The following is a 12,896-nucleotide window of genomic DNA, read 5'->3' on the forward strand; positions in this document are numbered from 1 at the left end:
GTTAAGAAGTGGGAAACGGCCCGCTCCGTTTCAGATGAACCATGACCGGTCGGAGACTTACTGCTTCCACCGGAGAAGCCTTGACCCCATGATACAACTATCTTCAAGGCATCTTGAATGGAATGAACCTGAATAATATTCGCAATTCAAGTTGTAAGTAAACAGCAAAAGCACAGTCTGTGAAGCCCTTTCGATGGGTTCGGATATGGATGCACATGACGGATAGGCTATTTGTACTTCATCGAGCTTAATAACTCTTGAGCAGCCTTTCCGGGCTCTGGACACTACTAGCTACCGTCTGAACGATTTTGGTCATTCAGCGTTCGTCTGTACAAGTGCTTTGACCAGTTGGCGGGTATCGATTGTGTTCAACATGTCTCGACTTGCGAAACGGCGGCTTTTCCGCCTTCCCCGTGGTTGCCGGGTTTTCCCCGGGGACTTAGCCAGCTCAACCCTGAGATAAAGGTAGGTACCGTGTAACGTGTTTACCGGATCCCAAATGGCCTTGAAAGCTTCACATTCAATGCTAGCTTTCTACTATCCGTTTAGTCCGTATCTCCGTTGCTATCGTGTATGTTCCCTTCTCATATGCCGCTTGTGGCCGTTAATTGCGGCTTCTCTTGGTTTGAAACCCTATCACAAGGTGAAGTACCAATGGGACGGTCAAAGAAGTTAGAAAAAGCCTGAGAAGGTTACACTATCGTATTGTTAGGGGCTGATACTCGAACTGAAATCAAGGCCATCAAGACTGTCAGTGGCTCGTAATCTTTCAATTCAATGATATGTACATCTGACTCGGTATATCTACTAGCTAAACCACATAGCAGGGGATCAATATGTCGAGTCTCATGCGAGCGCGCCACGGATAAGTAACCTTATATACATCCAGCGGTGGATCTGATCGGATTGCAGCGGAGTCAAATACAGGGCCGATTTGCCCGTCAGGAATCTGGCGGCGTCCCAACTGGGCGAAAGTCCATATCTAGTGAGCGTGCCCATGCCCGCATCCCTGGCGCTTTCTCATCCTAGCAACCTCAGCACGCTCGTGGGCATCGAGGTGTTCGCCATGAAGCCCTCCGATGACTCTACGAGCCATCTTGGCCGCGACCGCGTTGTCGTTGGGAAACTTGGGCGTGATGCCTCTCCCAAAGGTAGTCTGAGCGCCGTCCTCGAGAAACACGACCTCGCCCCCAAGCATGGTAAGCAGCACCCTGTTGCGTCCGAGCTCTTCGTCGGGAACTTCGAAGAAGTTGTTCTCGACGACGATGACATCGGCGAGCTTGCCAACCTCCAGTGACCCGATCTGCTCATGTGCTCGGAGGAACTTGGCCCCGTTGATGGTGGCTGCTTTCAGAACCGACTCGCGAGAGATGCCTGGTCCGGGGAATGGGCCGTCGTAGAGCTCGCCCATCGAGGCGGCCGAGTTGGGGTTTGAGGGGTCGCCGCGGCGCGTCACACCGGCTTTGAGTGCCAACCACACGTCAAGCGGATCGACCTAAGATCACAGATTAGCGGTTGACGACATCAGCTTGGTTTTCAGAGGATAAGACGTACAGGCCAGTCACTGCCGTGCACCACGGGACGGCCTGCTGCCTCAATCTGTGCATAGGCATCGAGCTTGTCCATACGGTATTCACCTATACTTCTAAACGTGTCGGGAACCCACATGGGAGCCAGTTGAGAGAACTGAAACTGGTATACAACGTCCACTCCGAGCTCCGCAAAACGCGGCCAGTCTTCCTCAAGGGTAAGACTGGCATGAGCAAGAGCGAGGCGGATGGGAGGAGCATCGGGATGCGCGCGGTGGTAGGCGTCTGCGGCATCCAAACTGACATGAACGGCACGGTCACCGTCGACGTGCAACTGAGCATCAGCTCCGCCCAGCCACAGACCTTCGAGAGTCTTGGCCAGAATCTCCGGATCCCAATATAGAGGCGCGATAGCACTCGGGTCAGGAGCCCACTCCTGTGTTCCGTTCGTCCCATTGCCTACGGGAAGCCAGAAGGGATCCGTGTTGGTGGCAGTGCGGGCGGAGAAGGGCATGATGCCGTCCAACAGAGCCTTGATCGCTTGCCATTTGAGAGTCGGCTGGGCGCTTATGGTGGCGTTGTCGTTTCGAGAAGCGAGTAGGGCGATGGTTTCGGCGACGACGGCATCGACTGCCTCCAAGGTCGCCGGGGGCTGGATGCGGTAGTCGAAGTAACCGCGGGAACTGAGCTCGGAACTGTCCTTGAGCAGGTTCCAGGGGCCCCAGTGTTCGTTGGTGGCCAGCGCGTCTTGCCAAGTGGTGATGCCGTTCTGGCGAAGAATCTGCTGGGCGGCTCGCCCGGCCTCGGCGTTCTCCTCGTCGGTGAAAGCCGGAGGGCCAGCTATGAGGATATTGGCGCCATCCAAGAGAATGCCAGACGGCTCCTGTGTTCCAGGTAGATGTTCGATGACACCGCCCGGGGGGTTGGCAGTCGAATCGGTGATGTTTGAAAGCTCCAGTGCGCGAGAGTTGAGGACGAAGGTGTGGTAATCGTTGGATCTCAGTGACATGGGTCGGGTCGTATTGAGAGTGTCGAGGTCCTCTTTGGTGAGACTGTCGCCTTCGAGAACCAGAGAGATGTAGTTCAGGTTGACAGCGTCCAGCCAAGCATCTTCCGCGGTGTCGTCGGTGTCGATGCAGACTTGCAGATGCTCCAAGACTTGCTGGCGGCTGAGGCGTTGGTAGTTGAAGTTGCATTTGAGCAAGTTCTGCCCAGCCTGGAGAACATGCATATGCACGTCTATCAGTCCCGGCATGGCCATGCGGCCTTCGAGATTGATGACTTTGGTACCACCACCTATGAAGCGCTGAGCATCGGCATCGTTGCCGACGTATATGATGCTGCCGTTCTTGATGGCGAGAGCGCTGACTTTGGTTGATGCGGAATCCAGAGTGTAGATCGAACCGTTCTGAAATATCAGATCGGCTAACTCGAGAGCAGGTTGACGAAGCCGATGTTGGGCTGCTGCTGCTGCGAGTCCAACACCGCTGAGAAGAGGTAGTATCAGTCTCATGGCGATGAATGTTGTAGAACGACTTGGAGATCAAGCATGTAAGAGAAGGTTGATGCTAGATGAAAAGTTTGCTCATCTTCGAGGGACTTGTCGAAGACTTATATACTTCATAATCTCTAGATGAAAGTGAACTTCATTGCTCACCATGCATATCAATTCAGCTGTCATGAACTCTGAGCTATGTGATCTAGGACTGACGAGGCCGTCTTGGCGGTCAACTGAGTTGTGCTCTCGACAATCACACCATCGATCAACACTATCGCCAACTAGTCAGCTACTGGGGAGATGCTCTGGACAGATGACGACTAACAAAAGCCTCAGCCTTCGACAGTATGTCCATCCCGTCGGCCCGCGTCCATCCCATCGGCTTCATGGCCTTGGCATGTGGCAGAGCACCGCGCGCGAATCGTGGATGTCTAGATCTAGGAATATCCAGCCTCGACATCTAAGAGGAAGCATCATGTTCTGATCCGGGCTCCGAGTTCCGTGATGATTGCCGCGCGGGTAAGGGCATGCCAATGTGTTCTCGGAATCAGAAGCCTGGTTCCGCTGTTCCGACCCCATGGTAGAAGGCACCCCTTCTTTAGAGTTAAGATCAAGCGGATATACGGATTTACCCGTGATGGTGGTTCATAAGCATGCATTTTACAATGAAAACTTTATTTCAACCGTCTTGGGGACCCTGGCTAGCACCTGCAAGCCCGGAGCTGGCCGCAGTTGGGGGCATTTTGACCAAAGTCCCCTTAGGCAGAAAGAAAAGAGTACTTCTCTGCCTTTTCCTAGCCACTCCTGTACATAAGGATTTGATTATACGCTATAAATCACGATGCCGTTCATTTGCTTGGTCGAGCGTTCCCTCACCTTAACAGACGTTAGCTCAGACACAAAACGACCGTTCCGCGAGGTTCAAACTTCTGCCGCTTTGGACCGCGCTCACCCCGAACGCGGTTGTGAGGTAAGCCGTAAGCTTCTATACACCACGACGCTTACAAGTTTCCCATCTTCGTACCTTAGTCAAGTAGAATTAGAGCCGCCGTGTAGAGGACAGTTGTTGAATCAGACGCTGCAGGAGATGAATTGCCAATGTTCGCTGCGACGTCAAACTGACGTGGAGGTTGTGTTCCGAAAGAGGAATGGCGGGAAACGTGATCTCCACAGAAATCGCCCAGATCTGTCGGATCTGATTCGTCCAAATATGGGGCGGCAGGGGGATCTGTGAGCCTGCCTGGCAACCCCCGGTCGGATGAGGTCAGCCTTCAACGCCTTGGAACAAAACGCCAGCGAGTCCTCAAGCTGCGTCGCCAAGTGATATCCCGGCCAGCTTCACTTCACCACTTCATCCCCGCCCCTCTGCTGTCCGAACCTCCCAGCAGCCTCGGACGTGGCCGTGCGACAAATTTCTCTCTAGTAATGCCGGAGTAGTCAACATGTCCAACGCGCTCTCCCTCATAGGCTGGGCCTTCTTGCCCAACGTACGCGACTCCTTCCCCTCCAATCTCTTTGTCCTGATAACTAAAATCTCTCAAAGCTAGCGACCTCCTGGGTCCAATCGATTTATTATGGCCTCGCGATCCGCGCCGGCGACCCGAAGCCGCAGCCCGGCACCGCGAAGTACGCCGTCCACCGCCGACGCATCTACATCCTCGTCGTCTCCCTCTACCTCCTCTACACCCTAGTCGAAGCCGACCGCACACTCCGCCTCGACGGCACTTTCTACACCGACCTCGATGTCGCCGAGAACGCCCCAGTCCGCATCATAAAGTCCCGCTTCCGTCGCCTCGCCGCCGTATACCACCCCGACAAGCAGACCGGCGACTCGAACGCCGCCGCGGCGCGCTTCATGCACCTCAAGACCGCCTCCGAGACGCTATCCGACCCCAATCGCCGCTTCGCCTACGAGCGCTTCGGGCCCATCGTCGGCTCCTGGCAGAACTGCAAGACCATCTACGACTACGTCTCCCGCGGCGTCCTCCAGGGCACCATCCCCCACTACGGCATCGCCGCCGCCGTGACCTACGGTATGGGCCTGCTGGGATACCTGGACTGGGGCCGCTACTGGCGCTGGCTCATCCTGCTCACCTTCTTCGTCGCGGAGCTGATCGTGGTCACACGCCCCGAGATGCCCCCCTACCTGGCCATGGCGAACACCGCGCTGAGCACTGTCTTGCGCCGTCCCCCGTACCTGCAGTTCCAGCTCGTGTCGCTCGCGCGCCAGGCTGCGGTGACGATCTACATTGCTCTGAGCCAGATCGGACCCATTCTGAACGTCGAGGCGCAGGCGGCGCAACGTGCCGCTGAGGGATCGGCGGCTGCTGTCGATGAGGGGCTTCAGCGGCTTGAAAACCTGGTGCGTGGACTGGACGGGGAGGCGAGCAGGTTGCTGGATATGGAGATGACGCCCTTCTCGGGCGATAAGGAGGCTTTGAGCAGCGTCAAGTCCAAGGTCAAGGATTGGCTTGTGCAGAATACCATTCGCGCGGATCCTATGGTCAGAGATGCGATGGGCAAGTCGTTCCGCAAGAGGAGAGTAGACGCGCCCGCTGGTGCGAAGGGGAACAGATAGAATACGTAGACTAAGACCTCACTTTCCGTGCTTTCTACAATACGAATACCATACGAATACCACAGCGTGTTCAGCATGCGGACCAGACGCGTAGATGACGGCGTCCCTCGTTGTTTTGTTGGCTTTTTTTTAATTGATATTCCTTTTAGTATTTCGCCTCTTTTTTTTTGTTGGTTTTTTTGAATAGAAACATATGCTACTGAATTGGCAGCGGATTCCTCTTAAGGTATTGAGATATTGACACATCATCTTCGCTTCATCACGTATTTGGCGATTAAACATTCGTGGCGTTGTGGCTTTGCATGTGGCTCACGAGCGAAAAAAACGGACCGGCGGGCCCTTCATCCATGGAGTTCATCCAATTTCACCCCTCCAATCATCACCAGCTGCCCCGGAATCGGCCTCAACATAAGAATCGTAAAAATCATACTTCTCATATATTTTCAGATCTACGCAGCCAAATAAATAACCTCACCATGTCCACAGACAATCCATCATGGCACCTCCTGCCAATCGATCTCATCGAGCACCAAATCGGCCAGATCGATCTCTTAATGGCCATGTACCCCGACACGGTGACCTTTGAAAACGACTCCTCCAGTTTTCTAGAAATTGCAAGGAAATACGTCGAGGAGGGAACAGCCCCCGACCCCGCAAAACTCAGCAAAGGCCCCCCGACAGTGACGCTGCTCTTCAAGCTCGCCATCCCGGAACACCAAGACAAGGCCCTGCACCTCGACATCTCAGTGCCCTTCTCATACTCACAACCCGAGGACGCCCCGGAAGACCCGCCGCGGATCAGGGTCCGGATACAGCAACCTCCCTGGATGAACCGCGCCTCGACGTCCCATCTCAACTCGCAAATCCCCGAGGAAGAAGACCTCTTCGGCACAATCGAGTCCATCACCGACGCGGCCTCCGCCTTCCTCTCCTCAGCCGCCGCCGCCGCCGCCGAGGAACCCCCCGCCGAACAAAACACAGCCCCCGGCCCCCTCGTCCGCGTGTGGTTCTACTTCCCCTCCATCTCGACCCGCTCCAAGCGCGACGACTTCGTCATCCACGCGCCCCGCCACCACCTCACCGGCTTCCTCTACGCCGGCAAGCCGGGCCTGCTGTGCGTCGAGGGCCCCTCGCGGGACATCGACGACTACATGCGCTTCATCAAGACCGAGAGCTGGGGCGACATCCCCGCGCACCACAAAAAGGTCAGCGAGCGCCACCGCGAGGTCGCGGGCGTCCGGCGGGTGTTCGCCGACATGCAGGAGATCACGGACTCCGTCGGCGAGAGGCGCGGGCAGAGGGCGAACCGCGGGGATATGAAGGCCGTCGAGGGGTGGCTCGTGGAGAGGGGGCTGGGGGACGCGTTTGCGAAGGTGTTGATGTAGACACTTGGCCGAACCGTCACGACGGTGGGAAAGGTGGGACTAACTCCGTTGTTCAATTCCACAGGGAGAACAGCGCTCTGTCTGACGGCACATGATGCCGCACTACCTCTCTATCAATGCCGACCCTGCAAAAACCTCTAATGGAACATCAAAACCGAACAAATTACTACAGTTACAGTCTCTGTCGTCCCCTCGTCTCGATGGGGATCAAGCACATCGCCACAAAAGCCGCCAGAATCAGCGCCCCGGACAGGTAAATCGGCGTCGTGGTCCCGTCGCCCGGCATGTTCGCCGCCAGCACCGGCGCCAGCAGGCCCATGACCCTGTTCAGGAAGCTCGCCATGCCCGTGCCGGCGCCGCGCACGGGGGCCGGGAAGATCTCGGGCGTGAAGGCGTAGAGCACGCCGTACATGATGTTCTGCGAGAAGGAGTTGACGCAGGAGAAGAAGAGCTGCGAGGCGGGCGAGGTGCCGAACTTGACGAACATGAAGAGGAAGACGGCGGAGACGAGCGTCGAGGACGCCAGCGTGCCCCGGCGCCCGAGCCAGGGCGACTTGTGGTCGACCAGGTACGCGGCCAGGAGGCTCCCCGGCACGCCGACGGCGGAGGTGATGGCGTAGGTGCGGTACGTGTCGGGGGTGATGGGCGTCGCGCCCTCGTCCGGGGAGCCTTCTGGCGGGGTCGCGCCGCCGTGGGAGAGGTATTGCGGCAGGAAGGCGTTGAAGAGCGGGTAGCCCATGCCGATCGTGGCCCAGACGAACCACACTATCGCCGTCGCGAGGCCGAGCGTGCGGTTCTTGAAGAGGGGCCGCAGACGGTCGCCCGAGAGCGATCTGAGCTTGTCGCGGATGACGTTCGTGGTGTATCCCGTGCGGGAAGACGAGCGTGCCGGGGCGTCGTCGTCGACCGCGCCCTCGGCCACCGCGTCGAGGATCTCTTCCGTCAGCCAAGTCTTTGCGCCGTTGCGGAACGCGATGCCGTGGACCACCGCCACAGCCTCGGCCTGTCTGTTCTTGGACAGCAGGAACTTGGGCGACTCGAAGAGGCGGAAGACGAAGAAACGAACGACGAACATGCCGAACGTGATCAGACCGATCGTCAGGACGAATTTGCGCCACCCCTGGTCCGCGGGCCAGTTGACGATGAAGTACCACGCCGCCAGCGACGAAGAGAGCTGTCCGACGGGCCACCACACCGACAGCAGCGTCAGGAGCGACGAGGAGGCGTCGGGCAAGAACTCGAGGAACAGGGCGCCGTCGACGGGGAGGTTTCCGCCGACGCCGAAGCCGAGGGATGCGAAGAGGAAGCAGACCCAGCCCCAGTTGGGGGAGAAGGCCAGGAGGATGCCGAAGACGCCGGTGATGAGGAGGGTCATGTTGAAGGCGATGCGGCGGCCGAGGACGTCTGAGCCGATGCCCCAGACGAAGGAGCCGAAGCAGAGGCCAAGGAAGATGGATGAGGTGGTGTAGCGGACTGTCTTTTCGGAGATGTTGAACTCGGCGGAGAGAGATGGGAGTGTTAAAGAGACGCCCTGTAGATAATGTCAGCCTTGGAAGAGGTCGAGGACGAAGTTGAATGAAGCTCGTGGGTGAGAACTCACGTGCATCCAAAGACTATGCTCATCGTTAGCGAAGCTCAAATAAGGATACTATGAGAATGAAACTCACTTGTCCGCAAACCATCCGAATCCGCACAGGATAAAAAGTTGCCAGTTATACCGGCCCATCCCGATATCCTGAATCGCCTTATTGATGAGCTTTGATTTCACTGCGTTTCATCAGCCCTCAGCCCTCATCCCTCAATCTCATCACCACAGCCCCAAGAGTTGGAAACTCACATTCATACTCAGTCCACTGGCCCCTCCCGCCCCTCCTGACCTCTTTCCTGAGCCCCTCGATCGTATACTCAGCAGCGCTCATCTCCAGCATCCCCGTGCTCTCGCCCTGGTCCTTGTCCTCGTCGTCCTCCTCTCCATCGTGACCCGGGCGCTCCTCAAATTCGCATTTTCCCGTGCGCGCAGAGTGGCTGTGCAGATGCGCTTCTTCCAAGGGTACCACGACGCCGGGGTAGCTGTACAGCGTCTCGGGCTCATCGGCCATCAGCCGCCTGAATACGGCGCGCAGCATGGACGCCATCTTCGGTTGTCTAGCCGAGCGGGCTCCAGGTAGCGCGGCGATTTGAAGAATAGAAAACGGGAGAAACGGCGCGCCCACGTGACGATCTCATTCAATGACCTCTTTCCGGATGAGGCGGCCGATGAAGCCGGTCGTTCAGTGTCGTGGTATATGTCGTCGTGCTTACTCCTGGCGTAACTCCAACAACAGATGCAATTCTCAAAAGACCCCGAGCTGTCCTTCTACATTGTCCCCGTCTAAATGAGATACAAAGTCGAATCAAATGATAATGATGAGTCTGGCGAAGACGGTAGAGAACACGGCAAGGAAAGGCGAGATGGACGTGATGGATGGAGACAGCATACAACAGGTAAGTCATCCCGCGAGCCATTAGCTGTGGTTGACCAGGACACCTGACTAAAAGAAACGACCACGCCGCGTCTTAGCGTTCCTTAGGTAATCTAGGGGCGACCATCCCACACGGGCACTCTGGACTTCAGCGAGAGGCGCGCCGGGGGAGTGAAAATCCCAAAAATAGCGTGTTGGTGTTCTGTAAGCCCACTAACAGAATTGAGTTCACTCACCGAGGCGCGCAGTTAGCGACGGAATGTTCGGGGGGAGGCGACGGGAGCTTGTGAAACACGCTGCATCAGGGTCACGGGCCGAGACCAGCTGGTTGTCCAGCGTGGGGGGAAATCCCTGTCATCTGCGCCCTCAACCTACGGATACCTACTTGGGCGGAAACGCATCATGATGTTATTGACATGAGATTGTACATAGTTTAATCGTTTTCCAACTTCACGATTCAAGAAACCCCTCTAGTATTGCCCTTATCCGTCGACGCTATGAAACGTGGATTGGTGTACAAATGAACCAATATGGGTATGTGTGTTTGAAACGTCGTCCTAGTTCTAGTTCTTGTAGCCCATTCACCTCGAGATTTCAGAACGCCAATACTCGTGAATAACTCCGTGTCGCCATATGAATGAATTCCATCTGCGTCATCAAAGAAGCTCGCCATCCCCCTCCTCGGCGCCTTCTTCCTCTTCTCCCCATTCCTCCACCATTGCCGCCATACGCCGCTCCGCTTCACGCTGAACCTCTGCCAGCCCCGAAAGCTCTGCCACAAAGTCCTTGTCTTCCAGTGCTTTCTTGACGAAGCCCCAGCCGTCCTTCCTGTAAGCATCTAGAATTGCAGGGCTGCAGGCACTGCAGCTTGGGTATGACTGGCCCCGTATCACCTTGTTGCTGAAGTTGTGCACGTTTCCACGGATGGTGTGAGGAACCAGACCAAGTGCATGATCAACCGGATCCTTTTCATCGTCATGTGTGTTGGGTGCTCCGGCATGATGCTTCAGAGGATGCTGGAGCAGGCTTGCGAACAGCTCAACGAGCGATGCTGAAGCGATGGGCGCTACACCTGGCCTAGTAACGGTGCACTGCTGGTCGAGTGTCTGGTCCTTTTGCGACTAAATAAAGTTAGTACAGATGCTTCACGTAGGCGACAGATACTCACGTTGGCGGGAGCAACCACATCGTTGCAGAAGTAGCATCCCAGTGTCGCACGCTCCTTGTCGTCGGATTGAACATTCGCTGGCTCAGCTCCGTGTCGCATGACTACAAAAGAATCGAAACCCAGAGCAGCGTTCAGCACAATCTTGCCCGCCGCCTTGCCGATAACACTTGGAAGCCATCTGGACTCCCGGCTGTCCATCAAGAGGAAAACGGCGTCGTGCTCGTCGATAAGATTCTTCAGCTTCTCAAAGTCGCTTCTGGTCTTCGACTCGTCTGTAAATGAATGGCCGAGCATCGGAACGGACAATGCATGCCCCTCGCTTTCAACTCCAGGATAAATCTCTTTCAAAGCCTCGGCTGCACGGATTGCCTTGGACTTGCCGCCTTCTAAGCAATCTGCAAAGTTGAAGAGAGGCTGGCGCACGGGATTCGAGTAGGAGACTCGGCCGTAGTCCACGAAAGTGATCTTTCGTACTCCCCAGCCCATGAGATTCCGCGATACGTAGCTTCCCAGAGTACCTGCTCCCAGTAGGAGACATTTACTGTTCTTTATGACATCCAAATCCAGGTTTGGTGAGATGCGCCACTTCATCAGCTTCAGGTTCAGATCCACAGACTGGTCAGCGAGCCGAGTCGGGTCCATGTATTCGCCGAGGTTTGCGACTCTCGATCGGAGCTTGCTCTCCGCGTCCCTTTCCCAGCCAGTAACTTTGGGCATCTCGGCGATCGCAAGCGGTTCGACAGGCTCCATCTCCAGGGGTAAGATGATGCTTCGGGCAGCATGCCTGCTCGCTCTCATCTCACGATAGCAGAGGATCTGCACCTTGGTCAAGCGGAATCGCTGACGAATGAGCAAGAGAAGGTTTCGCAAAGGCCAGGAAGGGTTCTCGGGGTATGTCGACGGGTCAACAAACGAGACGTATCGGTCCTCCTCTGCGACGCCGTCGAAAAAGCCGTTCTCAAAGTCTCCTAGGTTGGCAACCTCCCAGATGTAACCAAACGTGTCGTTGAGATCATGCAGGTCGCTGTTAGCGTCTTTGTCGAGATCACTGACGTCTGCGCCGCGGACCTTCTTGGCGAGGAAGAATCCATTCTGGCGTTTGTCGCGGTTCGCCGCCCATGTGCCTACGCAATCAACCAACGCAGTGCTTTCCTTCGGATCCAGACGGCCAACCGGACCAGTTCGCTTCCACTGGGGGTCTGAGTGTAGGGCAGGAAAAGCGAACCAGTATGTAAATCGATACTTCTTTAAGTCTGCGTAGGAGAGGATCGTGAAGGACGAGAGGAGCGAGGGAACGGAATAAATCGAGCCGTCGTTGATGGCATCCCAGATCTGTGGTGCCAAGTCAGTACGCAGCCGCGCTGGTCTCCAAAAGGTGCATCCAACTTACGTGTCGTGCAGCAAGCTGCAACATGGCGGACTTGTCGGCATTCTTGAAGTCCTCGATCGTATTGAAGACCTTGATCCAACCCTCACCGCGGACGTGCTCGTCGTTGGTCCTGCTTTCTCCATCAGTCCTGAGCTGGCCAACGTGAGCAGCGACACCAGCCGAAGAGCAAGGCTTACTGGTCGGCCGTCAGGGCGTTGCCGAGGATGGTCATCTTGCAGCTCTGAGCCGGCTCAGCCGGCAGCGGGGTGTATTGGCCCAGGACTCTACGCGCTGAGTCGTCCAACTTGTCATGTTCGAGCTTGGAGGAGAATAGGGCGGCGTAGAAGGGAAGTTCGATCTCCGAGGAGAATGGCACATATTGAATGGCTGCCATCGCCGCGGGTGAATACACAGACAACGTTCCAGGAATACGATGATGAGTGTCGGAGATGACGGTTTGGAGAGTTGAGGGAAGCGAAAAGTACGGGCAGCCGAGCACGCCTTCTTTAGTAATCACATGGACAATCCTCTATGAAAGAGTCAACCTGGAAGAGAAGAGCTCGTCGCGGAAGGAGATAGATGGACGTCTGACAAGGTAGCTGTTCAGGCAGTGACGGACCTGTCTACCCTCCGTCAGCTGGACAAAGGTGGGGGAGCTCTGTGCCACGGGGTTATTGTGTCATGCCCTCTCCAAATACAGCGTAGGTACTGTGAAAGCGGGCATCCTGGAGCTGCAGGTCCCGCCGGCTAAACATCGGCTCCGATATGGTAGAGGCGCGGGGTAAATTCAGCCGACCCCTGCCATCGGTGAGGGTGCTTTACGCGACGGAAAGCGGGACGCGTTGGGTGAATTGGGTTCGCGATGAGAACCCGACTTTTCAATTGGACACTTGTTGCCGGGTTATTG

General features: G+C 56.2%; 5 protein-coding genes across 5 annotated transcripts; 2 read left to right on the forward strand and 3 right to left on the reverse strand.

The window, feature by feature from the left end:
- Positions 1 to 982: 982 nt before the first annotated feature.
- On the reverse strand, positions 983 to 3,042 carry CkaCkLH20_00300 (amidohydrolase 3; the record flags this gene model as incomplete). The annotated part of the gene is made up of 2 exons (XM_038883020.1): positions 983 to 1,495; positions 1,555 to 3,042. 2 exons carry the CDS (start codon positions 3,040 to 3,042, stop codon positions 983 to 985), a joined length of 2,001 nt encoding a protein of 666 aa, XP_038751725.1.
- A 1,427-nt stretch (positions 3,043 to 4,469) lies between these two features.
- On the forward strand, positions 4,470 to 5,605 carry CkaCkLH20_00301 (DnaJ domain-containing protein; the record flags this gene model as incomplete). Its single annotated transcript, XM_038883021.1, has 2 exons — positions 4,470 to 4,514; positions 4,571 to 5,605. 2 exons carry the CDS (start codon positions 4,470 to 4,472, stop codon positions 5,603 to 5,605), a joined length of 1,080 nt encoding a protein of 359 aa, XP_038751726.1.
- A 476-nt stretch (positions 5,606 to 6,081) lies between these two features.
- On the forward strand, positions 6,082 to 6,990 carry CkaCkLH20_00302 (duf1115 domain protein; the record flags this gene model as incomplete). The annotated part of the gene is made up of 1 exon (XM_038883022.1): positions 6,082 to 6,990. The coding sequence occupies one exon, from the start codon at positions 6,082 to 6,084 to the stop codon at positions 6,988 to 6,990; it is 909 nt and encodes a 302-aa protein (XP_038751727.1).
- A 172-nt stretch (positions 6,991 to 7,162) lies between these two features.
- On the reverse strand, positions 7,163 to 9,125 carry CkaCkLH20_00303 (uncharacterized protein; the record flags this gene model as incomplete). The annotated part of the gene is made up of 4 exons (XM_038883023.1): positions 7,163 to 8,521; positions 8,591 to 8,603; positions 8,658 to 8,757; positions 8,828 to 9,125. 4 exons carry the CDS (start codon positions 9,123 to 9,125, stop codon positions 7,163 to 7,165), a joined length of 1,770 nt encoding a protein of 589 aa, XP_038751728.1.
- Positions 9,126 to 10,108: 983 nt separating this feature from the next.
- Positions 10,109 to 12,383, reverse strand: CkaCkLH20_00304 (uncharacterized protein; the record flags this gene model as incomplete). Its single annotated transcript, XM_038883024.1, has 4 exons — positions 10,109 to 10,573; positions 10,621 to 11,952; positions 12,011 to 12,137; positions 12,187 to 12,383. The coding sequence occupies 4 exons, from the start codon at positions 12,381 to 12,383 to the stop codon at positions 10,109 to 10,111; spliced, it is 2,121 nt and encodes a 706-aa protein (XP_038751729.1).
- Between the last annotated feature and the right edge of the window lie 513 nt (positions 12,384 to 12,896).

The sequence above is a fragment of the Colletotrichum karsti genome (assembly GCF_011947395.1).
Source record: "Colletotrichum karsti strain CkLH20 chromosome Unknown Scaffold1, whole genome shotgun sequence".
NCBI classification, from domain to species: Eukaryota; Fungi; Ascomycota; class Sordariomycetes; order Glomerellales; family Glomerellaceae; genus Colletotrichum; species Colletotrichum karsti.